General features: G+C 49.7%; 1 protein-coding gene across 1 annotated transcript in view; it reads right to left on the bottom strand.

Moving 5' to 3' along the window:
• TEKT5 (tektin 5) overlaps window positions 1–17,461 on the bottom strand; it is a 37,706-nt gene extending 20,245 nt beyond the window's left edge. The window contains exons 1-5 of the mRNA XM_036409946.2: window positions 16,867–17,461; window positions 13,452–13,535; window positions 12,781–12,851; window positions 7,488–7,631; window positions 3,431–3,653 (exon numbers count right to left, since the gene is read on the bottom strand). Of these exons, the coding sequence (XP_036265839.1) occupies window positions 3,431–3,653; window positions 7,488–7,631; window positions 12,781–12,851; window positions 13,452–13,535; window positions 16,867–17,439 (1,095 nt within the window). The 5' untranslated portion in view covers window positions 17,440–17,461. The remainder of the gene's footprint in view (window positions 1–3,430; window positions 3,654–7,487; window positions 7,632–12,780; window positions 12,852–13,451; window positions 13,536–16,866) is intronic.
• Between the last annotated feature and the right edge of the window lie 7,360 nt (window positions 17,462–24,821).

Raw genomic sequence — 24,821 nt, 5'->3', positions numbered from 1 at the left:
CATTTTGCTGTGTCAACCTATTAAACTGCACCTGGAAAGCTGATGAATATTCTACTGAAACCCTCCCCTAAGGTTCTCACCTGCAGGAGAAAAGGGGATATAAAGCCCTCAGGACCAAGACTCAGTGCAGGCTTGCTCTAGCACACCCAGGCCCCTTCTCAGACGTGAACTTTTTATCTCTTCCTGAACTCTAAGGGTCCCCACAAGACTTGCAACTAGGGGAGTGGTGGGCAGCAGCAGTTGACCAAGGCTCACCTCCTGATCCTGCCTTCAAGGACCCCCATTCCTCTGACTTCCCCGTGAGAAAAAGCAGCCCCACCTTGCTCACTTCTATTACCGTGACCTTCACTGTCTTGGCTCACTTCTTTCCTACAACATTTCTAGGGAGTCAACTGTGGGGAGACCCACAGACACAGGCAGGCATGGCCCAGAGAGAGCCTGCTACCCTCACTCTGTGGCTAAACTCTTTAGATTTTTTGAAGAACCTAAAGATTTGAATTCTCTTCCTCTGTGAACCTAGTTGGTCTGCTCAAGGACTGAATGCCCTGGGAACTAGCTGCCAGCTAATCATTGACAACATCAAAAGCAAACAGAGCAGTTAGACCAGAGCAATAATCCAGGCAAGAGGTGGTGGAGACCCAGCCAGCGGGGAGCAGGGAAGAGAGTGAAGAGTGATGACATTCGAGCGTAGAACCGATCGCATTTGCCTAGACCAGTGGTCGACAAACAGCGGCTCGCGAGACACATGCGATTCTTTGGCCCCTTGAGTGTGGCTCTTGCACAAAATACCACGTGTGGGCGCGCACATACAGTGCAATTGAAACTTCATGGCCCACGTGCAGAAGCCGGTTTTCGGCCTGGGTGAGTCTATTTTGAAGAAGTTGCATTAGAACACTCAAGGGGCCAAAGAGCTGCATGTTGCTTGCGAGCCGCGAATTGCTGACCACTGGCCTAGGCTCGCCCTACTGTTTCTTCCACCCTAACTTCTTCCTTTGTTTCACTGTCACAAGCATTAATAAATAGACTCTCAAACCCACCTGGACTCAGGTTGTGAAATCTTTCCAACACCAAGTCAAGAACCCACACACTATAGCTGGCCTGAGGCAGCACCCTCTGGGCCTGTCCCTGTCCGGTAACATTGAGGTCATCACAATGATTGTAAAAGGACTGAAGAAGGAATAGCTTTCTCACAGTGTGATTCAATGATATCAACACTATGTCCATGCCACACACCTGCTGTCATTCCCCCTGTCAGGCGAGCTCCTATGCCTTTAGAATAAGCGCGGTCTATTGCAGTGTCCCTGCCCATACCTCCTCCCTGTAGGTCCTTGCATCTTTTCCCCTCGTCTAGAATCCTCCCCGTAAAAGGCACATTCAACCAGGTAAGTGGAAGCAAGTGGGGACTTACATTAATCTGGAGACGTCCCTGGACCCTGGCTCTCAGGACAGATCAGTCCTCAAGGGCAGTCTCCTGCTTGCTGGTCATCAACTGCTTCAGCCCAGAGAAGCCGCCAGCCCCTTTCCTAGCCATGGGCAACATGACCAAGACATACCCCCAGATACAAGGACAAAGTACAAGGATGAGGGGCCAGGACAAGTTGTAAGGTTTGGGGTGTGGCCTGGAGGATGGAACCCCAGGATCATGGTGAACAGCTAAGGCTGAGTATGCATCCTCAAATCACTGAGGGAAGGGTGGAGGGAGGTATGTGGTTCAATGTCCATGAGAAGCCGTGTAGACCGGCCTTTCAAGTGTGTTCCCATGACCACTTGGGCAGTGATTTAATTGCTTTCCAGCACAGGTGAGGATGAGGGTCTAGAATTTCCAGAAATGCCTCTTGCCAAGGCGATCAGACCAAGCTCAACAATAACAGTTAAAGTTTTCAGGGGAGCATTTCAAATCCTCCAGCTGAAACAAACCGTGAAAAGGTGAAATGGTTGCTATATATTTATCTTCATTACACCAACTCCTTCTTTTACCGTCTTAACAAAGCCAAAGTCAAGTTCTCGGTCAGGCAGTGTTGTCAGTAGTGTCGTGTTGGGATTTGATAGACCTCAAATGGGTGCTGGCTTGTTTACCAAGCAGCTGGTGGTTATATAATGCCTATTAATAAAACTCCATGCGGTTGCAAAAACTCTGATCAGCAGTGATGAGGCTGTTAGTAATCATTCAAAACTTCCCCAGAGAAATTTGGAAAGGGAAAAGGTTTTGCTCCCCACCTCCACCCAGAAGGTTCTTTTACTTTCCATGGGTAATAGTACTTATACTTGTTACCTTTTTATTGAGTGTTTACCATGTGCCAAATTCTGTTCTACAAACTCCACAGAGATCCACTCATTAATCCTCACAATAATGTCAAGTAGGAATTCTTCTTGTTATTTTTAAACCTCACCTGAGGATATGTTTTTTTATTGATTTTTAAGAGAGAAAGAAAGAAAGAAAGAAAGAGAGATGAGAAATATCCATCAGTTACTTCCTACACACACCCTGACCAGGGATGGGTATTGAACCTGCAACCCAGGTGCATGGCCTTGACCTGGAATCTAACCCACAACCCTTCTGTATGCAGGTCGATGCTCTAATCATTTAGTCACACTGGCTAGGGCGACAATAGCAAATTTTTATGTATATTTTACCACAATATAAAAATGATTTTTCCCTACAAAAAAGAGAAAGACAGAAATACTTAAAATTAAAAGCATTCACTCATTCATGCATCATTCTCTTAAAAACATCAGTTCAAAAATTATCATTGTAATTCCTTTCATTCGCCGCACAAAGATTTAAGGAGTGTCTACTGTGTGCCAGACAGTATGCTAAGCAGTGGGGGACCAGGAGCTGTCTAAATTTATATGGGGCAGGAGGGATAAATTCCACACAGAGACGACTTCCCCAGAGGTGTGGAAGAGCATGACACATTGGAGTAAGGGAGTAGCGAAAGGGGCATGTGAGTATGAGAGTGGCAGGAAATAGTGACAGAACTTGACAGTGCTGCCCACTCCTCAAATTCCAAAAGCACCTCACCCCTCAACACAGGGTCCTGATGCTGTTGAAGCCCTTGAAGGTCAAAGGTCAAAGGTCACATTTTTCAAAGAAGCTGATGTGAGGGGAGTAGATCTGCTCAGACCTGGTTCCTGAGACTCTGATATCCACACCCATCCTCATCCTCTTGGCCATCAGCAGACTTTGGGTGCTGTGGGGACAGCCCAGCTTCAACATCCACGGAGCAAGGGAGATTTACCCCTAGATGCTCAAATCCTCTGAGGAAGCTCACTGCCCCTGCCCCGCTCTGGGCTGGGCACACTCACAGACTGAGAGCATTCAGTGGCAGGGGTGGGTGGACAGCATGGCCAGATGCTGCTGGGACCACGGGAGGAAGGTGAGGGTGTGGCAGAGTGGATAATGGTCCTTAGGCGCCTCTCGCTTACTGACCTTAGCGAGCTGCATCTGCAGCTTATTCTTCACGTCGGTCACCTCGGAGATGCGGGCATTGAAAGCCAGGTTGGTGTTGGTGAACTGTTTCCACATCTGATCCGACAGGTTCTCAAAGAGGTTCTTGGCCTCCTCCTGCAGCCGGATGGAGTTGGCCCGCATGTTCTGCGAGTGCCTGATGTTGTCATTACTGAACTTGGCCCAGGTCTCAGGCACGGAGATCCTGCAAGAGGCACAAGGGAATTCAACACAGGTGAGGACCAGGGCTGTGTGGCAGGCCTTGGGGACCTCCGAATCCAGGGTTGCTGAGCCTCGGCTCTCCTGACCTGTGGTCGGGGTCAGGCTCTGTGGTGGGAGACTGTCCCATGTACTGTAAGATGTTTAGCTGCAGCCCTGGCCTCTGCCTACCAGGTGCCAGTAAAGCCCAGCAATCCCCCTCCAGTGTGACAAACAAAAAGGTCTCTAGACATTGCACAATGGTCCCCAGTTGGGAACCCCTGGGCTGATCCAACCCCCTCATTTCACAGGTGAGGCCACTGTGTGTAGAGAAGGCAGCTGTTTTCCAGGGTGAGTAATGGGAGAGGAGAGAGTTTCAAAGAGTCTCTTCTCCATAACACCCCTCCTCTCCAAAAAAACAACAAAAAACAACACAGAGATGGGGCACCATGCTGGCTGTGGGGTCCTTCCCTGCAGGGATATGCATGTGGCCTTGCTACTTGCACTGACTTACTTGCTCAACGAACGCTGACTACATGGCAAGCCTTGTTCTAGATGCTCGGGAGAACAGCAACAACCCTGACCTCAGGGCGATCGATACGTTCCGGTGAAGGGAGACAGACAATAAATAAAGATGCTTACACAGGGTGTTCGGGCTACGAAGGAATTCAGGAGCAAGGTGATGAAAGAGAGACAAAGGGAGCGGGGCCACCAGGTGTCAGGATCATACAAAGACAGAAATGGGATTTACACTCCGAGGGAGCTGAGGTGCTCATGGATTAGCTCTTGCACAAAGTTGTTACCACTCAGCTCTGAAGGGCAAGAGGAGAGGGACAGGCAGGAGAGGAGGAGGCTTGGAGAGAGGGAGGGGGAGCTCCAGGAGCAAGGGAGGATAAGTCCCCTCATCCTTCTCCTCCTTCCTCCCTCCGTCTCCTGCTGCTGTCCCTCCTCTTGGCTGAACTCAACAGGAAACCAGATGGCAAAGAGCCAGTCTGCAAAGCGCAGCCACCTCTACAGCTAAGGAATGATGGTAGGTAGGGGCGGAATGGAGACCCAGGCAGCCTTGGATAGGACGGGCAGGGAAGGCTTTTCAGAGGCAGCGACTCATCAGGGATTCAGTTTAGGCAACAGAAAGCCTATAGATACAGAAACCCCACAAGCAGCCACCGACGAGCGAGAGGGTTGTCCTCTGGGGGGCCTGTGAGCTGGCTTCAGTTCCTGCGTAAACCAGACGGGATATCTTTTCAAGGCCATTTCTAGCCAGGAGGTCTGTCCAGTTCTTAAATAAAGTCCCTTTCTATTCTCGGGCAGTAGGAAAAAGAGACTGAATTTTTCTGAAATAGAAGTCTCGTTCCAGACGTTTTCAAGTGCACTTGGATTGCATGGAGGGTAGGCTTCATAGGTGGTTGTTTTGTCCTGGAGGTCGCAGGTGTCAACGTCCAGCAATAGACAGGGGTCTCAGCTCCTGGGGATGGGAGAGGCACCGTGCCTGCAGAGCTGTCATCCAACGAAGATCTGAGGCTCAGAGAAGGGAAGAGTCCTTTCCAAGGTCACACAGCTCCTCGCCATCAGATGAGGGAGGAGGAGGCACAAGGACAGCAGAGGAGAGCAGCAGCTTCATCCGCTGCTGAACGGGGCACCGTCAATGTCAGCAGCGGCCACCTCGGAGCCCTCGCCCTCCTCAGGAGCAGGCAGCTGGGCTCCAGAGAAAATGACCTGCTAAGCACATTCTCCCTGGGGAGCTTTGCCAGGGGCAGCCCGTCTCCTGGCAGGTGGTATGCCCCGGTGGGAGGCGGGCCATGCTCTCTGTGGCCTGTGTCCTCTGAAGACCAAAGACACAGGCGGCAGGCTTTGCTGGGGAGGCAGAAAGGCGTCTGGGTAGCATACTGTGTGAGTTTCAGCCAGGAGCTTCCCCTCTCTGAGCCTTAGCTTCCTCATTGTCAATGACGATAATAATGGTGCCTAACCCCGTGGTTGTTGAGTGACTAAATGTGAAGCCCCCATCACAGCACCCGACAATAATAAACACTCTATAAGATATTTATTATTCATGAGACACTGTGTGTAAAGCTCCATCATTACCACCACCACCACCACCACCACCACCACCACTACCATCAGTTAACCTGTGGCAAAGAGAACGGAGGTGAACAGAGACAGCTGCAATTCAGTCTCCAAACAACCTTTAAGCTGCCCAGACACAGCCCTGCTTTCACCAAAGAACTTCTATGCATATGTGCATTGCCCATGGACACAGACAATAGGGGGTGAAAGACTGGGGTGGGGCGGGAACCAGGTGGAGGGGGTTACGGAGTGGGTGGGGGCAATGGGGACATCTGTAATACTCTCAACAACAAAGACTTTTTAAAAAAAAGAAACCCAAATGACAGTCCTGAGCTAGCACACCTGAGGAGCCATTAGTCACCACAAACAGCAGTGGAGGTGCTGGCTGAGGGACTTTGAATAGATGCCTGGAAGTCGAGTCTCCACCAGCCCAGCCCGCCTGGCTGCCCGGGATTCAGGGAGGCATCCATGTGGGAAGGCAGTCCTCCCACTCCCTGCCCTGATGGGCAGTTGTGGATGAGGGCACCAAGCCCCCTAAACCCTGCTCACCCTGCCACTGTGCCTTAGGGGAGCCACCTTGTCAGGAAAAGAGAGGCCCCCAGGAGCTGCCATCGCTGGAAACGCCAAAGGGTCCTCTCAACACGTATATTTTAAGATCCAGAAGGTGGTCCAGGAGACTGCCAACAAATGCCTTTGCTTCCTTCTTTCCTCCTCTCTCCCTTCCTTTCGTCCTTCTTTCCCTCTCTTCCCCCTTTCATTCATTCTTTCGTTCAACCAATATTTATTGCACACCTTCTATATGACAAGCACAAATCTACAGGCAAGAGATTTTTTTAAAGGGCCCAAGATGGATACCACCCCTGCCTGTACCCAGAGCCTCTCTCTCTCTCTGTAAGTGTGACTCTCTCTCCTGAGTGGGAAAGCATGCGTAAGTTCTACATGAAGTTCCCGGATGCTGTGACACGCCCACAACCGTGCCCAGCATGCAGAAGGCACCTACCTCATAGCTGCTGGGCTGAGACAGTGAGGTCATACAGCAAGCACTTCATAAATGTTGGCTGTTGGCATACACGAGGCTCTATGCTGAGCACTTCACATGCCCACCGTTTTATACTCATAGCAACTCTGGGCAGTGGCACTGTGATTAGCCCAGGGCTACAGATGAGGAAACAGGCCCAGAGGATTAGGTAATTCACCCCACATGCCAGTGTTAAGGCTGGGTTTGAGGCCGGGCAGCTGGGATCCACTCGTGACCACTACCATCACTGGTGGACATCAATTGGCTCCCAGCTGGGCTTAAATTCCTCTCCCTCTGGTTACAGCCATGCTGTTGTGGGGTTTGGTGGCATTGCCAATCAAGGTGCCCCAGCATGTCCTGGCCCCGCAGCAGTGGCCGGGTGACCCTCACTCAGCCGATCGCTTGCTCTGTCTTGCTGGAATTTGAATCTTGGGCAAAGAGGGGCAAGAATGTCAGGACGGTGGTGCTCTGATTAGCTCTCACTCCCTGGCTCGTTCAAGCTGCCAGAGCCTTCCTGTCCAGCCTTCCCCTTGAGTCTGTGGCTCTCCACAGCCTTCCAGTAAATTTCATCTTGTTTCAAGTTTTTTAGCCAGAATTGGATGCAATGGGTTGCAACCAAGAGTCTTCATTGAACTACACTGCCTCTCACTTGACTGATGCACGATCAATGCCCCTTTAAGGCTGCTTGGCGGGAGCAGACTCAGAGGCCTCCTCTCCCATTGGACAGGGCCAGATGGGGACCCAGAGCCCAGGACTTACGTGCCATCGACCTTCTCCACACCATGGAAGAAGCTGATGCAGTCGGATGTGTTCCTCAGGTTAAAACACTTTTCGTCAATAAACTGGGCTGAGTTTTTGTCCTCAAGGTCCCTCTCCAGAGCATGCTGAGCATCTCGGTTATCCCTGGGGTGGAGGGGAGGAAGGGAGGAAGGGGAGGTCAGGATTTATACTTGGACAGTGCCCTTATCCAGAGTCCCTCCCCCAGAGGTCTCACTGCTGAGCCACTGCTGAAAGTCAAGTCTCTGGACTCCCAGCAGCTTCTCAGGCCTCTTCCCACTTCGATGCCCCCACCACATACCTAAGACTTCCCTAAAGCCACTCAGCCTCCTCCCAATCCAAGCAAACCTGTTGCCATTAGAACAGGGATGAGCAAACATTTACTGTAAAGGATCAAATACTATTTATACTTTGTCAGTAGTTATATAGTCTCTGTAGCAACAACTCAGCTATGCAGAAGGCCATCATAAATAATATGTAAGTTATGGGTATGGCTGCTTTAAAACTTTATTTACAAAAACAAGTGGTAGGCCAGATTTGTCCCTCCAGCTATAGTTTGCTAACCTGATGGAGAAGCTACGAATTCACACTTTGGGCAAAGCCCGGTATCGCTTTAAACCATGTGTCTCAGCCTATGCCCGGCACAGAGGGAGAAGACAGGAATAAGACCCAGGCGCTTACCTCCACATTGCTCACAGATTTGTGTAAATAAATACAGTAAAACTACATATGGCACAGAGTGGCAAGGGCAGCAGTTCAGGTTTGTAAAGGATAGACAGTGACACTCAGGAGGAAGCCATCAGCTCAGGGTGCGGGGTAACCAGAGCAGGCTTCCCAGGGATGTGTCTGGGCTGGGATTTCATAATAACAGGAGCAGACATTATGGGCAAAGTTGGGTGGGGGTGAGAATGCCAAGCTGAGGACACCTTGTGTGCAAAAACAGAGGAGCTAAAGACCTGTAGGTGTTTATAAACCTAGAAGCAGCTCAGGAAGGTTGTCAGAACCAGGGGCCGGGCAGAGTCCAGGACTGGGTGGAGCCAGGGACTGGATGGTCAGGGACTGGCCACTCAGGGACTGGATGGTGAGGGACTGGGCTCTCAGAGACTGGGCACTCAGGGACTGGATGGTGAGGGACTGGGCACTCAGGGACTGGATGGTCAGGGACTGGATGGTGAGGGACTGGGCACTCAGGAACTGGATGGTGAGGGACTGGGCACTCAGGGACTGGATGGTCAGGGACTGGCCACTCAGGGACTGGGCACTCAGGAACTGGGCACTCAGGGACTGGATGGTCAGGGACTTGGCACTCAGGGACTGGATGGTCAGGGACTGGGCATTCAGGGACTGGGCTCTCAGAGACTGGACACTCAGGGACTGGGCACTCAGAGACTGGGCAGAGTCAGGGACTGGGCAGAGGTAAGAGAGGACAATAGGGAGGGCCCAGGACTTGAACCTCCAGGGCTGGTATCTTGGCTAAGAAGTTTAGACAAAGGCCACTATTTGCCAAACTCTGAACATAGAAGAACCACGTTCATGATTCTTGTCATATTCCCAACGTGTATATACTATTACTTACTTGCTACTTGTCTTTTTATTAAATAAATTTTAGAATATAAATAAATGTATTGTAAAAGGAAAACCTCCACCATGGTCTTTAAAGGAAAACCAATCAATCTTTCCATAGGTCACCTCAAACATAAACACTGACAGAATCCCAGGAGAATCCACATCTGTAGAAGGCTCCAGGCCTGGACCATTTGGTTTCTCCATTGATTGAAATGAGTGGATCGGTCAGTTAAAGGCACCTAAGCATCAACCGGGACTTTCGCCTTGAAGAACTGGGCGATAATAAGGGACCAACTCTGACTAGCAAGTTGAGATCCAGACACCAACTAAAGTGATGGGTGCACATCTTACATTGGTCTCTCCCCTTCTGCATCCTCCCATTCTCTCTTTCTCTCTCTCTTCCTCTGTCTCTCTATCTCCATATCTCTTTCTGACATCTTTTTCTCTTTCCCTCATTTTTCTTGCTTTCTCTATGTCTTTGGACCCCTTCCCCTCTCGTCCCCCTCCCCTTTCCTTTTCTCTTCCCTTCCCTCTCCCCCTCTCCCTTCCCTCTCTCTCTCCCCAGTCTGTCTGGTTTTTTTTTTTTTTTTTTTTTTTTGTCACTTTCTTTTTCTGCTACCGACACAGAGCTGGTGAGGGTTTCAAACAGGCCAGGAGCCAAAAAAAATGCGGGGGCCCTATCAGGATACTCGGGGGAAATGTTGGGCAGAAGGAACCATCCTGGAGCCTTCGGAATGGGCAGCACAGTGGAGAAAAAGAGCCCCATCTTATCTAATGAACTGGCATGTGAAGAAAGACCAGAATGTAGAAAGAACCTGCCAGAGTATTGGAGAGGCACCTGGGACCTCAGAATCCTTGGCCAGCTAGTCCAGACTCCTGGCCCACACTGGTGATGCCCAGGGAAGGATGGACAGTCCCTGTCTCCCTTCGTGGGCCCGTGACAAAGAGCCCAGCCCTTGTTGAGGCTCATCCAGCTATTAGTCCACCAGGAAAATCCGGAACTTGGCTCCGGCCCATCAGGAAGAGCCTTCTGCTTTGTTAGAGAGCTGGTGAACCGAGGACACAATCCTGCCCCGGTGGGGGCCTCGGCCTCACCCACTAAACTACAAGTCAGCAGGCAGCCCAGGCCTGCCCGTGCCAGATTGGCCACCCGAGGGTGTCAGCAGCAGGGCCTCCACAGGCGGCCAGCACACGCAGTGTTGAAGCTCTGACCAGTTCTGGGTGAATCAGGCTGCCCGGCAACATAGGTTGCCTTCCTGCAAGATGCCAGGCAGCCTCTGGTGAACGGCTGCTCCTTGAGGTCCAGTAGCCTCTATCCAGGTGGCCCGGCCTCTGGTGCTGCCAAGGGAATGTCCCATACACCTGTTCATTCCTTCTCACTTCCTCTGCCTCAGCTGCTTCATCTGTGTCCCTCCCAGCATCCTCCACTCTCTTCCTCTTTCTCTATGTCCCTCTCCATCTCAATTCTCTGTCTCTGATGCCCCTCCTGATTTCTCTTTTTGTCTGGCACATCTGTGTCTCTCTGTCCCATTGTCTCCCACACACACATACACATCGCTGTCCTTTGCTTCATGTCATTCTTGTTCTGTCTCTCTCCCTCAGACATCGGTGCCGGGAGCCAATTCCAGCGTGTCATAATTGCAAGAGTTTCATCAAAAGGTTGATGGAACGTGGGGACTCAACAAGTGCTGAGTCACATGTTATCACCTGTTGGAATGGCTAAGACATTTCCCCAAACCTGAAAAGGATGCATTAAATTGATTGTTTGCTATGGATAACTCAGGGCATCTTAATCTACATGTTATTGCCTCCTGTTGGCCAAACACCTGAACAGCCGTAGGCTATTCCCCATTCCGACAATAGACTCTGTAGTTGAAACCCTATTCTTTGAAGTGTATATCTCCACCTTGTCTTAGGACAATTTGTGTTAATAAAAAGCAAGGGTCCTGAGACAAAGAGAACTTGGTTTCTTTAGCCAGGCTCCTCTGCCTCCTCCAATATGCCTTTCAAAATTATCTTTTGTCACTTAACCTTTATTTAATATATGCACAGTCTCTTCTACAGATTGCTGAACCCTTCTAGATGCCGGATCAAGACCATCGGCGTTAAATATTGCCCAATGTCCGGCATTACGTTGGGCCCCTCTGTGTCTCCCAGTGGGTGGGACTGTCTTGGTCTGTTTCAGTCTCTCTGGTTCTCCCAATTCTCCCACCTCACTCTTCATTGCCTGGGGTTGGAAAGCAGCCCCCTACCCTAGTCTTGAAATCTCTCTTTCAGGGTCCAGCTCCCCTATTTTAAGTCTGGGCTTTTATTCACTCTGCTGGTTCCCTGCCCCAAACTTCAGCCCTCCTGTCACCCCAACACCGAGTTCTGTCACAGCCTTATATCAACACCAAACAGAAATCATCTCTCTTGCCAGAAATACATAATTGTAAAAATAAGAGCAACACAAATATAATAGAGATGTTTGCCTGCCCTAATGTTCCTGTTTAAATCCAAGGATTAAAGGTGTTTTAAAAAGTGGATTCATTTATACACAACATTAGGCACCCAGTGGTCCAAGTGGCGGCAGAATCATCAGAAATCAGGACGAGGCGTCAAAGACAGAACTTAACCCCGCCTCAGCCATTCAACGGGCCCTTCACTTACTGCTGAGTCTGCACCTCATTTCCAACCACCCTCCTCTGGCAGCTCCCTGAATCTGCCCCTGACCAATGCCCTCAAGTTCTGGGGGTAGCTTTTCAACACTGCCTGGGGTGCTTTTTGTCCTGGGTGATTCTCTCTAATCCCTGCCACCCAGTTCTCACTGCGGTGGGGATGAGGGGCTGCTGTAGGGAAGGTGTGTGTGTGTGTTGGAGGTTTACTGCTGTTCCTAGGGTGTTTGGTGCAAGCCAGGGCACCAAACCCCTGGAGCCTATCTGCAAGCTGCCTGGCCCCTTAGCAACTCGTCAGGCTGCCCCTGTGCCCTTCACAGCAGGAAGGGGTGCCCTGGAAAGGCTGCCATCCTGCCTCCTGCCACCTGGGTCTGAGGAAATGGAGAGAAGAAGTAAGCAGAGCAGCGTGCCCTGCGTGAGTTAACAGCAAGTGCCCTCGTTAAGGGCAGGGCGTGAAGGCTGCCTCTGGAAGAGCTGGGTGCCAAGAGCTTAGCTGTGGGTCCCAAGCCCCATAACACTCGAGCCTCCCTTTAATTATGGGGGAGCCTCTGGCTTGCCCGGAGATCAGTTACACAATCTTCCAAGAACGAAAAGCCGATTCCTTCTGAAGACACATGGCTCAGGGGTCCACCAGCTCCCCTCTGGAGATGCCCGGCCCCTCGCCTTGATGCCGACTGCCACCCACTCTGCCATCGCCCCAGGTTTAGGGCTCACAGGGATAGCCGCAGGTGAGAGGGGACCACCGTGAGAGCAGTTTCTTGTGCTGCAGAACTCATTGCCAACAGGAACCACCAGTGATGTGCTGACTCAGGGAAATCAATGTGCACATCTCAGTATTAGTAGCATGGAGTCTGCTACTGGGGCAGCATTTGTACATAGACATTGACAAATAATCCAAATCAGGATTTTTTTTTTTTTCTTTCCTAGGGAGCTGGTTGTTAAACACCCATACATCACTGACCAAAAGAACCACCGAAAGCTGGGGTCCATCTGGCTTGCCCCCCATGACCTAGGGAACCCAAACAAGCTGAAGAGGGAGAGAAATCAGCCCTTACCGCTGCTGGATTTCAATTCTTTGAGCAAGTTTTCTCATCTGTTCTTGGCAGCATTTCAGCAAATCCACCTCCTGGAATGCAAAGGTCAGAAACAGCGGTGCCCCTTAGAAATGCACAGCTACCTGGCCCCCAGGCCAGGGACCACCCCTCCCCTCTCATAGCCCACTCTCTGCCTCACAAGCTGAGACACAAGGGTGGGGCCCATGTCCTGCCTCACCCCACGTGATCCCTGGGCCAGACAGATAAGGGTCGATTGGGGAGCTTCAACATTCCTCATCCACTTTCTTCTCCTTTTATATACTTCCGGGCTAATAGGACATCTAGTACCTACTTGGTGCCAACTATTCCATCATAGATTGTTTGATCGTTAAATTAAATAAGGTATACCAAGTGGTACAATGCATAATAACATATAGTAGGTGCTCAATAAATGCTAGCTTTTTAAATTGTTTTACTGGTGTAACGATGATGATGCCCATTTTAGAGAAGAAAAGACTGAGGGTCCAATGATCTTTCTCCCTGTCTCTAACCTGCAACCTCGGCCCCCACCCTGGCTTTCTGAGCCCTGGCTTTGCCTGAGCTGACAGGTGGCTTCTGCTTAGAAAGCTCTCTGATCAGCTGGCCCTTCCTCCTCCCTCAGGGGGGACTGGGCTCACCAGGAGGCACCTTACCTGGATAAGGTTTTTCTCCACATTGTCATGGACCAAATCGATCCCGATCCTTTTCTCTCGATGGTACAGACACTCCAGTGCCACCTGTAGGAAGCAGTGGGAAATCATGTGTTCTCCCTGTCGTATTGGGATCCAGAGGAACTATGTTGACCATGATCTGATTTATTCCCGGGGAAACCCGGATGCTTCATGCAGCCTCACCATCGTGCGTCTGAGTGGGTTTCTGCCTCCTCGCCACAGTGGCGAGCTATCACGGCTGCAGGGGGTGCAATATTGGTGTGTATCTCACAGGATTGCTGTGCAGGTGAATGTGACTCTGAACATTAGCTGACCCTTGAACAATATGGGTTTCAACTACATGGGTCCACGTATATGAGGAGTTTTTCCCCAATAAATACTGTAGATGTGTTTTCTGGCCCTCATGATTTTCTTACTAACCTCTCTTTTCTCTAGCTTACTTTATTGTAACAATACAGTATATTATACATATAACATATAATTTATGTGTTCATTGACTCTTTATGTTATCAGTAAGGCCTCCAGTCAACAGTGCAACATCAGTAGTAAAGTTTTTGGGGAAAATTATACATGGATTTTTGGCTGCCTGGGCACCAGTGCTCCTCACCCCATCAGTGTCCGGGCCCAGCTGGATGTGGAGATCTCTACAAGGTGGGGAGCTTTGCAAGGTGACCAGGGCCGAGACCCAGGCAAGCCTGCCACACAGTGATGGACCTACAACTGTCGTGGGGACGTGAGCAGAGCGGAATGTAAGGCAGGACAAGTGGCAGCTCAGGGAGCCCCTGCAATGACACCGGGAAAGAACAGAGAGGGGCCACTGGCTGTGATGTCACAAAGGGCAGTGGGGAGCTCGACATCCTGGTGTGGGGGTGCCAAAGCACCCGGGTTCTCAGGAAGGTGAGGGATTCATGGATTCCACGAGGATTTCCTGAGCGCACGCGCACACACACACACACACACACACACACCCGTGTCCCCTTCAGGTATGGTACCAGGGACAGCTCAGTAAGCCGAACAAGCAGCCCCAGCTTAATGGAGTTCTCACAGAAGGAAGAGAACACATACACGTAAACACATAAATGCAATCATGTCTGACAGTAATGAGAGCTGTGATGAAAATAGGGTGATGTGTGGGTGGGGAGTCAGGGGATCAGGGTGATCAGGGAGGACTTCTCGGAGGTGACAAACCATGACCTGAATCATGAGAAGCAGCAGCAATGAATGGGGCCAATGTGCCAGGAAAAGGGAGCAGCAGGTGCAAAGGCCTGGGTCAGAGGAGAAAGAGGAGGAGGAGGAAGAGGAGGAGGAGGAAGAGGAGGAGGAGGAGGAGGAGGAAGAGGAGGAAAATGAGGAGGAGGAGGAGGAGGAGGAGGAGGAGGAGGAGGAGACAGAAAGCCACTGTGGCTGGAGTGGAGACAGTAAGGCTGGAAGGATGAGCAGAAGCTGGGGCATGCAACGCTAGAGGCTGTGACTAGGAATGTCGATGTTAATTCGGAAGCAGGGGGAAGCATTGAGGTGGCTTTAGCACGGGAGTGGGGAAATCCAGTTCAATATTGAAAATCACCCCTCCGGCTGCTGTCCTGGAAAGGGGTTAGAGGGGAGCAGGAGTGGGGAGGCAGTCATCACTGTCCAGTGAGAGAAGCCCGGACTGACTGAGGTGGTAACCATGGAGACGGAGAGAAGTGGACAGAACTGAGATGACTCTGGTGCCTGTGCCGCCGCGTGGCTGCCTGAGGCGACATATGTGATGGGCAGAGCTGGGCTTTGCACACGGGCCGGGGGTAGGAGACAGTGGGAGAGGAGAACACAGATGTGGGACGCTGCCCTGGGTCTCTGAGCAGCATCCCTGCCCACTCTCCTCCCGGGGGAGAAACTTAGGGGACTGGGGAGATAGTAGGACCCCGCCCCCACCCCACCAGAGTGGACAGACCCTGTGCCATGTCTCCCGAGGGGTCTGGAGACAAGACCTCTCCTACAGAAGTCCCCGCACCTGACGTGGTTTCCAGGTAGAAGGCTCCGAGTCCCCACACACCCCAGGAGCCCCAGAACACCATCTGGGTGGCCGAGATGAGCTCCCCAGCCTGAGGCAGACCCTGCCAGTTCCTTACCCAATGTCCACTGCAGGACCCTGAGAAAAACACTCACTCACCCGGACTCCTGTGAGCCAGGGAGCCCAGGTGAGTTCCAGCAAATGGGCTAAAAATGGAATCCCATGAGAGGCCTTCAGGAAAACGGATCTTCCCTATAAAAAAGGGACAGGCCCACTGGGCGCACTGCCCTACCCACAGCTCCCTGCCTGGAATGAGAATATCACAGAGCTCCTGGCAGGCGGGAGCTTGCAAGATGAGATAGGAAACCTCCTTGTCAGTGGTAGGACGGCAGCACATGTTAAGGGGGGCCGAGCATAGAGAGCAGAGCCTGGCTGCCTACTGGCACCAAGTGGATGCCTGCCGTGCTTCCCTCCAGAATTCTCACTATGACAGGCAAAGAAGCTCCTATTTGGTTGCGTCACTGTGGCCCCCTATTTGTTTACGTGCAGCCCAAAGCCATCCTCACCAATCCAGAATATGACGGGAGACTGGGAGGCCAAGGAAGTGTCGCAAGTGTCCACATTGAGATATTTATTCATTTGTTCAACAGATACTTATTGAGTACCTACTACGTGCCAAACACTGAGCTAGGCTGGGAAGACATTCCAGCCACTGGTCTAGTCAGGCATAGACACAGGAGTATGTCTGGAACACGCTGGTGACAAAGCAGACACAATTCCCTGCCCTCGTGGCACCTATGTTCTAGGGTGGAAAGAAATACAGTAAATAAATAAAGAGTGAATGTTCTGGAGTTTGTAAGAAGGTGTTAAGAGCTTTGGAGGAAAACAAATCGGTTATTTTAAGTGTGTCCATCCATCACACACATGCAGGCCCCCACATGCTTGTAGTATTTTGAGGAAACTCTTTAATGTTGATATAACCCCAAGGAGAAGAAGGCATTCTATCCAGTGCGAGGAACCCTGATTTGACTGGGATTGTCCTAAATTAACTATGATTACATATTTTAAAAATATTTTTATTGACTTCAGAGAGAAAGGGAGAGGGGGAGAGAGAAACATCAATGGTGGGAGAGAATCACTGATTGGCTGCCTCTTGCATGCCCCACACTGGGGATCAAGCCCTGACTGGGAATTGAACCATGGACTCCTCGTTCACAGGTCAACGCTCAACCACTGAGCCACACCTGCCGGGCTAAGATTATATATATTTTTATGTTTTACACAGATTACAGGTGATGCTGCAGCACAAACCAACCTGCAAGGTGCCTGTCACGTGATAGCGCAAGGGACGTGATGGGGCCGCATCGCAGTGGCCACGGCCCCTCTCCCCGCCCGCCCCACACTCACCTGCAATGGGCAGTTCACCTCGTCCGCTGCACACTCCAGCCGCTTCCTGAATGCGTCCAGGCCTCGGTTCTCGTTCAGAAGCCTCTCCAGCTCGTAGGTCAGCTCAGACTTCCAGAAACCGATGTCCGACAGCCTCTGGCCCAGGTTCCGGCAGGTCCCCTCCTGCATCTGCCTCGTCAGCTGGTCCTTGTCATGCACGAGCCGCCTGGAGTCGCCGATCAGCCGGCCGGCCCACAGCCGAGAGGCCTCCGCCCCGCGCATCTGCATCTCCTGGGACCTGTCCCAGTCGTGGGGGCTATAGCGACAGAAGAGCCCTGCGCGGAGGGAGGGCAGGATGGTGGGCGGCTTCTGGATGCCCTGGCATGTGGCCCCCTCCTCCGGGCAGATCTGGGTGGTGGAGATCTTGTGGAAGAGGCTGGGTCTCCATGTGTTGAGGTAGCGGTACCCCGGCAGGTAGTAGGGCTGGCAACATTCCTGCATCACCGGGAGCTGCACACCCAGACGCTCATTGAAGCTGCAGGTTTTCCTGGGGCCACAGTAACTGGCATTCTGGGTGGTTCCAAGATACTCCATAATTTCCCATCAGCCCACAAAGGCAAAAGTGTGCCCAGGATAGCCAAGGCCACAGCAAGGAGAACCAGTATCCCTTAGGGACCTGCAGGGCCTCTATGACTCGGCACTGTTGTCATAAAGCCCCAGGGGACAGGGCTTTCCTGGGGCCCTCGCTCCCTGTCAGGCCTGCGGAGCCACATTGTCCCGATCCAAACACACAAAATCAACAAAGTCGGGTGTGGGTTTCTCAATCCACAATTGGAGGTTCAAGAAGTGACATTTGTCTACTTTTCCGTAACAATCGAATTTACCTCTCTAGACCTGACTCTGCCTGTGGGAGGACATTTGATGTAGTCCATACTGGTGAACACAGTAGGCCAGTTAAGGATCAAAGTTACTCGTTTTCCTTCTGTCTTTGTCCCCGAGATGGAACCCATGCAGTACGTCCGCAGCAGAGACTATTCCTCGGCAGCCAGAGGAAGGGGCTCCTGGCACACAAAACAATTGCAAACCTCCAAGTACATCTCCCATGCAGTCAGCTAAGCCTTAGCTGCTCAGGGAAGCAGCTAGGCTCCAAAGGCACATCCAAAGGCAGTGTGGGCTCCACTTAGATGGCATTCTGGAGAAGGCAGGTCCATGTGGACAACAGACTGATCAGTGGTTACCAGGGGCTGGGGCTGGAAGGACAAGATATTTGGGGATGGTGATAGTACTGCTCTACATATTAATGGTGGTGGGGGTTACACAACCAAATGTATTTGTCAAAACCAGTTGAAAAGGTGAATCTTATGGCACCTAAGTTATACTTCAATAAACCTGATCTTGAGGGGAGTGGCTCTGAGCACCACAACTCCACAGAGACCATGTCTAATTGCTTCACCAGTAAGTCCCAGCAAACCATTGAATGGATGGACGGGCACCCAGGATGAGAGTTTTATCATTCAAGGTAAAATCAGTAATACAAGCATTAGCTAAGGGTAGAAAGTAAAATTTAGACTTTCTCATCGCTCCTAGCTAATTTTAGACTTCTCAGCTATAACTTCCATTCTCAGATTTTTTTTAATCTTTCCAGAAATACTTGATGCATATACAAGCACATATAAATCTATATCTTTTTATGTAAATGATAAATATGCATGCCATTTCCCACACAACCATAACTCTTGGACAGCACTTCGATCTTTTCCTGTTAGGAGCTGTGCGGCCCTGCATTCTATGAGTTACTGTTTGAAATATGGTAGCAATCATACTTGGGTAAAAACTGCTGTTTGAATTTTAAACCCTGCTAAGGCAATTTTCCTGTGCCTGGGACCATAACCTTTGGAGATTAACCACTGAGTTCTGCTTCTGCAAGATAGGGCCACATTCCAATGTCCAGCAGGATGTGACTGAAATGACCCTATGGCTGACCCCAGTTTTTAGAATATAGTCTTTAGGATTCAGAATTTAGAACAAAGGAAAATTCCTGTAGTTTGAACTGTTACAGAGTTCTCGAGCGGTCGGATAGTGCAAGGGAAGAATTTGAAGAGACTTGCTTTGTTCATGGCGCAATGGGCTTAGGGAGGATGAGTTCAAGTTCTGGGCAAGGTTACAGGCAGAACTTTCTTTTTCATTAAAGAGCCAGCCCTATGTACCTACACTTAGTGGTTATCTCAATGCTGGCCTCGAAAACAATGTTGTTCTATCCAATTAAAAAAATGCACCTGGCATGGTATTGAGACTGTGGGTATATCTGGTCTCTGGCCTGCAAGGTCAGACAGCTAAGTTTATCTTCATCATTCTTCAAATGGGCTAAAGCAAACTAGAAAGCAGCATTTTATCTAAGAAGAACAGCAGAAAATTCCAAACAACAGTTTGTTGTAGAATGGGGGTTTTCCTTCTCAGAACCTTTAAAAATAACTACCTGCCCCTAAAGCCTCGCAGTCGTGTAGGGTCCGCCTGCGTGTGGTACTCTTGCGGCTTGCCCTGGCCAGTTCAATAAATCCTTGTTTGCTTTTTTAATAAATTTTCAGCCTCCGGTGGTCTTATTTTGAACCCAGGGTTCGACCCCACAACACTGTTGTGTATTTGACCATTCTCTTTCCTGTTTCTTGCTGTTAAAGAAAAAGGGACTTCCATTTAAGCAGGTTAGTGGGGGTCCAGTTTACACCCAATGCACCGCTCCCTCTGTGCACGCTTGTCTCATGAGTTTGACAAGGCACACAAGCGCCCCACCACCAGGATGAGCACATTTCCATCGCCCAGGAAGAGGTCTGTGCTGTCCCTGTGCCCTTAGTCCCAGCAACCACGCCGCCCTCTGTTGCCTCTGCCCCCACAGAATGCCATATAAATGGGACCATGCAGCACTCAGTCCTTTGGGCAGGCCTCTCTTCCGAACCAGGATGCTAAATGCAATTTGTAACCTCCCGCATACATTTCTGGGCAAGTCTGAGCATAACTTCTGGAAGAAGTTACCAGATGGAAGCACATGTATATTTTTTACTTGGATATATACACTGAGTGGCCAGATCATTATGATCTCTGAACACATAATAATCTGGCCACTCAGTGTGTGTCTGTGTGTGTGTGTGTGTGTGTGTGTGTGTGTGTGTGTGTGTATTTTAGAGGCTCGGTGCATGAATTCGTGCATGGGTGGTTCCAGCCAGCCTGGCCAGAGGGAGGGGACATGGGCGGTTGGCCAGCCTGCCTGCTGGTCTAACTCCTGGTCTAGGGGACAATTTGCATATTAGCCTTTTGTTATATAGGATATACACTGAGTGGCCAGATTATTATGCGTTCAGAGATCATAGTAATCTGGCCGCTCAGTGTATATGCATGAAGGTTTCCCTTTCCTGGTGGCCCCTAGAAATATACTATATTACTAGATATATTTTTACTAGTATGTGCATGTATATCCTCCTGAAGGTTTTCCTGTCCTGTTGGCATTGGGGGGAGGGTGTGGAGGGGGGGAGCAGCCAGGGTTTTCCTTGAACCCTGGAAAGGGCTTCCAGTTCAGACACTGAGGGGCATTAGTCAGGGGTGGCTGCTCCTGCCTGTTTGCCTTGGCCACAAGCCCAGTGCGTAGGTGTGGGCGGCTCAGGCGTGAACACCAAGGCCCCCTGCCTGGCACCAGTTACAGGACTGCTGTGGAAGGGGAGTGGGGTCTTAGAAAAATCCAACATACCCACATTAGGACATGTACATCTTTGGGGGACATTTATCCTTTCTATCACCATAAGTCCCTTGCTGACCTCTAGTGTGGACAGCTCCAAGCAGGCCCGAAGGATCTGTGGCCTCACTCCCCTGAGCTCCAGGTGGCCTGCCTGCCTGATCTGGGAAATGTGGGAGGACAAACCCCGTTGAAAGTCAGCCCCCCACGGAGTTAAACTGCCACCAGAGAAGCCAGCCCATCTGCCTCTCAGCGCTTTGGGCTGGGGCTTGATTTTCCTAAGCGAGGCAGGACTCCTTGAAGAAAAGAGCGGATCTCCAAGTCCTGGCATTTGACTATTGTAGACATAAGCAATGTCCAAACTTGTAGAGAATTTTCATAAGATTTTATTTGTGCCAAATTGAGGAACATTGCTGGGAAGCAAGATCTCAGCTGTTCTGAAGAATAACAGCGTTGCTGTTTCCTTTGTGCATTTGGACTTAAGGAAGGAAGATGACCGGAGGGTGGGGGGAAGTAAGGCAGGGATCAGATCACGGAATAGTTAATGAGATTTTGTGCTCCCCTGAGGGTGGTGGTTCTGCAGAGGGGCCTGAAAAAGAGGATTGCTCTGGCTTCTCAAAGGTGTGTTAACCTAGATGCATAAGAATTATGGAAAGGGCTTGCTGAGGGCAAAAAATAAACCTTTTACTAAAAAGTTATAGGTCTGGGAGGTGACGACCTACCAGGACCTGCTCAGTTAGAAATTTATGATCAGATCACCCTATGAGGTCACTTTCAGTTAGATTTATTACTGTGCCTCTTTTTCAGCCATACTGTCTATACATTTTTAACATACATATTGTACACAAATATATATCTATTTATATATTGCACATGAATATATCTATATATCTTTATATATCTATATATATCTATATCTATCTATATCTATCTATATCTATCTATATCTATCTATATCTATCTATATCTATATCTATATCTATATCTATATCATCTATATCTATATCTATATCTATATCTATATCTATATCTATATCTATATCTATGACTTATGCATTTTTTTTCCTGCTGTAAAGAGAGAGAAGAATATGTCATGTTAGAAGTGGAAAGTTGGCAAGAGGTTTGACGCAAACAAATCTGTTTTCTCTGACTTGTTAAGTACTTGCTCTTCCACTTCCGCCTGTTTACAAAAACATCAGCCGCAGCAGTCAGTGGCCATGGGCAGAGGGCCTCGCTGGCTGGAAGGATGCGCACAGGGAAATCTGGTCCACGCTGTTCAGGTTGAGGTGGCCTTTCCTTCCAGTGGAATCCCAGCTCACCTCCTTTCCGCCTGTGTGCCGTGGACGGGAGCTGTGAGAACCAAGTAGGGCACAGCAAGGTACTTAGCACATAGAGGTGTTAGACAATTGTTGTTGGTGTTGTTATCATGACACCACAAGTTGCCACGTCTCTTTATTTTTATCTTTGAAAATGCTGGGAGTTGGGCATTATTCACTTCCTCATTTTACAGTGGGCAAAGTGAGGCTCAGAGAGGTGAATTTGTTTGCCCAGGGCCACACAGCCAGTCTCTGGAAATGGCTCGGGTAACACCCTCTCTGTTTCCCATGGGGAAAAGTTGAACCAGATAAAAATCCTGGATGTGCTTTCAGTGGGGCTGGCGGGGAGCTCAGAGAGCATCTCAGTGAAGTCAGGTCTCTATATCCCCAAGTTGCAAACAATTAAAAAAAACTCAGTGGCTTTCAAACACGTTCTCTGATGTGAAAGGTTGTCTTCCAATAAACTCCCACAGAAGCAGGGCATGTGGCACAAAGAGCTCTGAGGGGCTCTGGCTGGAGGGATGGGAGATGGGGGGCCTTACCCATGAGTCCTCATGGATAAGGAACTCCATGGAACTCAGCAGAAGCCCCTGATTTAGTCCACTCCCTGCCCCATTTCTGAAATGAAGCTCACCTACCCAGGAAGGGGGAAAGCCAGACTCCATTTCCAAATTTTTTAACGTCAGACTAATTGTTAGAGAAAGGATTTGATTGCTACAGTAACCAGAAAGCCTTCTGTTGAATTTGCAATCATGCTGTGGATGAGTGTGGCTGTTTTCGTTCCCCATGGCTCCTGTCACAAATCCTCAAAGAGTTTGTGGCTTAAAACAACACAAACGCATTCTAAAAAGAGCCTTGTGGGGCTCAAATCAAGATGTAGGCTGGCTGCTTCCTTCTGGAGGCTCCAAGGGTGAATCCACTTCCTTGCCTTTCCGGCTTCCAGAGGCTGCCTACATAATTTGGCTCAAGTCCCCTTCCTCCATCTTCAAACCCAGCAGTACAGCAACTTCTCTCTCCTCTGACCTCCTGCCTCCTTCTTATAAGACCCTTCTGATCACATCAGGTCCACCCAGATATTCCTGGATAATCTTCCCATCTGAAGATCTTTAACTTATTCACATCTGTCAAGTCCCCTTTGCCTGGTAAGGCGACATACCCACATTGGGACATTAGGACATGGACATCTTTGGGGAACATTTATCCTTTCCACCACCATACGCAATATGAAGCATGCTGGGTGATAAGTAGTCAGGCAGAAGTACTGTGAAGAGACTCAGGGGGTGGAGGGGCAAATTGAAGCATTTCCTAAACCACTGCCGTTCCCAAGGTCTCATTTATTTACGATGCATTTGTTTTAAGTCTTAAAAACTCTGGCTCATCCAAACTTAAGTTCCCATCTAGTCCTCCAGATCTGTGCTTCTCATATGTTAATATGAGCTTCTAGCCAAAACTGGTTTGGCTCAGTGGATAGAGCATCAGCCTGTGGACTGAAAGGTCCCGAGTTCAATTCCGGTCAAGGGCATGTACCTTGGTTGTGGGCACATCCCCAGTAGGGGGTGTGCAGGAGGCAGCTGATTGATGTTTCTAACTATCTATCCTCTCCCTTCCTCTCTGTAAAAAATCAATAAAATATATTTTTTAAAAATTAAAAAAAATATGAGCTTCTAATATGACCTTAGATCATGGACGGGGGGGGGGGGGGGGGGGGGAGGGAGGGGAGAGATACTAAAATGCAAATTCTGATTGAGTAGAGCTGGGCCTGACCAGAGATGTTGCATTTCTTACAAGCTCCCAGCTGAGACTGGTACTTGCCATCCTGGAATAGTGAGATCCTGACATAAGTTCTACCAGAGAAGGAACCTTGTTTGATTTCGCTCATCATTTACCCACAGCACAGAGTAGAGTATCTGGAACATAGAGGTGCACAGTTTTGGTTTGCTGAATGAATTAAAAAACGGAGAATGGATGGATTAGTCAGTGAGTATATAAGTGGGTGGATGAATGAATGAATAGATGAATGAATGAACGAATGAATAAAGCGATAGAACTTCAAATGCCATTAAATGAGAAAAACAAAGTGAAAGTAGTTGACCACAGTTCAACCAGAAAAGAACAGTAAAGCCTGACAACTCAGTCCAGAAGACTCAAGGAAATCAACATCTAAATATTTAGAAAATGAAAATACTAAAAGCAAGGCCCTTTGAGTATGTAATCTTTGTATTTGTCAAGTGTATCAAAACTAAAAAACTAACCAGGAGCACAATTATTCTGGACATATTATTGGATGTGTGTGTGTATGATAAAATCATCTACTCTGGGTGTCATCAGGTACATCACTGCTTAGAGTTCCCACTAGACAGTCATTTTTCAATCTCTTTTAACCCGGCTCATAGAAAACTCATTCTCTTTCTGAAACCTCCATGGGAGGTGGAGTAGGGGAGGCTGGGGTAATGAGAAATGGGAGAGCTGACTGGCACCCAGCCCCCCCTCCACCCCTCCAGTGGAGCTCCCAATCCTTCACAGCTCCGCCTCCCAACTTTTGGAGATTCCAGGCCCAGGACTGCACTGACTCTGTTTTATTGCAATCTCTGTCTGGAATCTGCTGTTTTGGCAGCCTGACTTCTGTGGTCTGTGACAGGAAGGCTCCCTGTCTGTGAATTTAATGCAAAAACCAATCTCTCTGCAGAAGAAGGGCGATGGCTGGAGTGCTGGCTGATAGAGCTTCCTGCAACCACCCAATCAACTCATCAAGGCTGCAAGCATTTCTTGGTGGCCCCCGGGGGAGGCAGGAATCTTTCACCTTCACCCACCTAGCAGACAGCATTTGTAACTAGAGGTGGCTCCAAGCGGTGCTTAGAAAACCAGCAAAATAAGGACACACACAGGAGAGACAGAGAAAAGCTGCTTCAGATTCAGCATCCGTGTCAATTTGTATCATT

Source organism: Pipistrellus kuhlii, unplaced genomic scaffold (genome assembly GCF_014108245.1).
Source record: "Pipistrellus kuhlii isolate mPipKuh1 unplaced genomic scaffold, mPipKuh1.p scaffold_m20_p_4, whole genome shotgun sequence".
In the NCBI taxonomy this organism is placed as follows: domain Eukaryota; kingdom Metazoa; phylum Chordata; class Mammalia; order Chiroptera; family Vespertilionidae; genus Pipistrellus; species Pipistrellus kuhlii.
The sequence above is the reverse complement of the archived record's forward strand: the minus strand, read 5'-3'. Positions and strand labels throughout refer to the sequence as shown.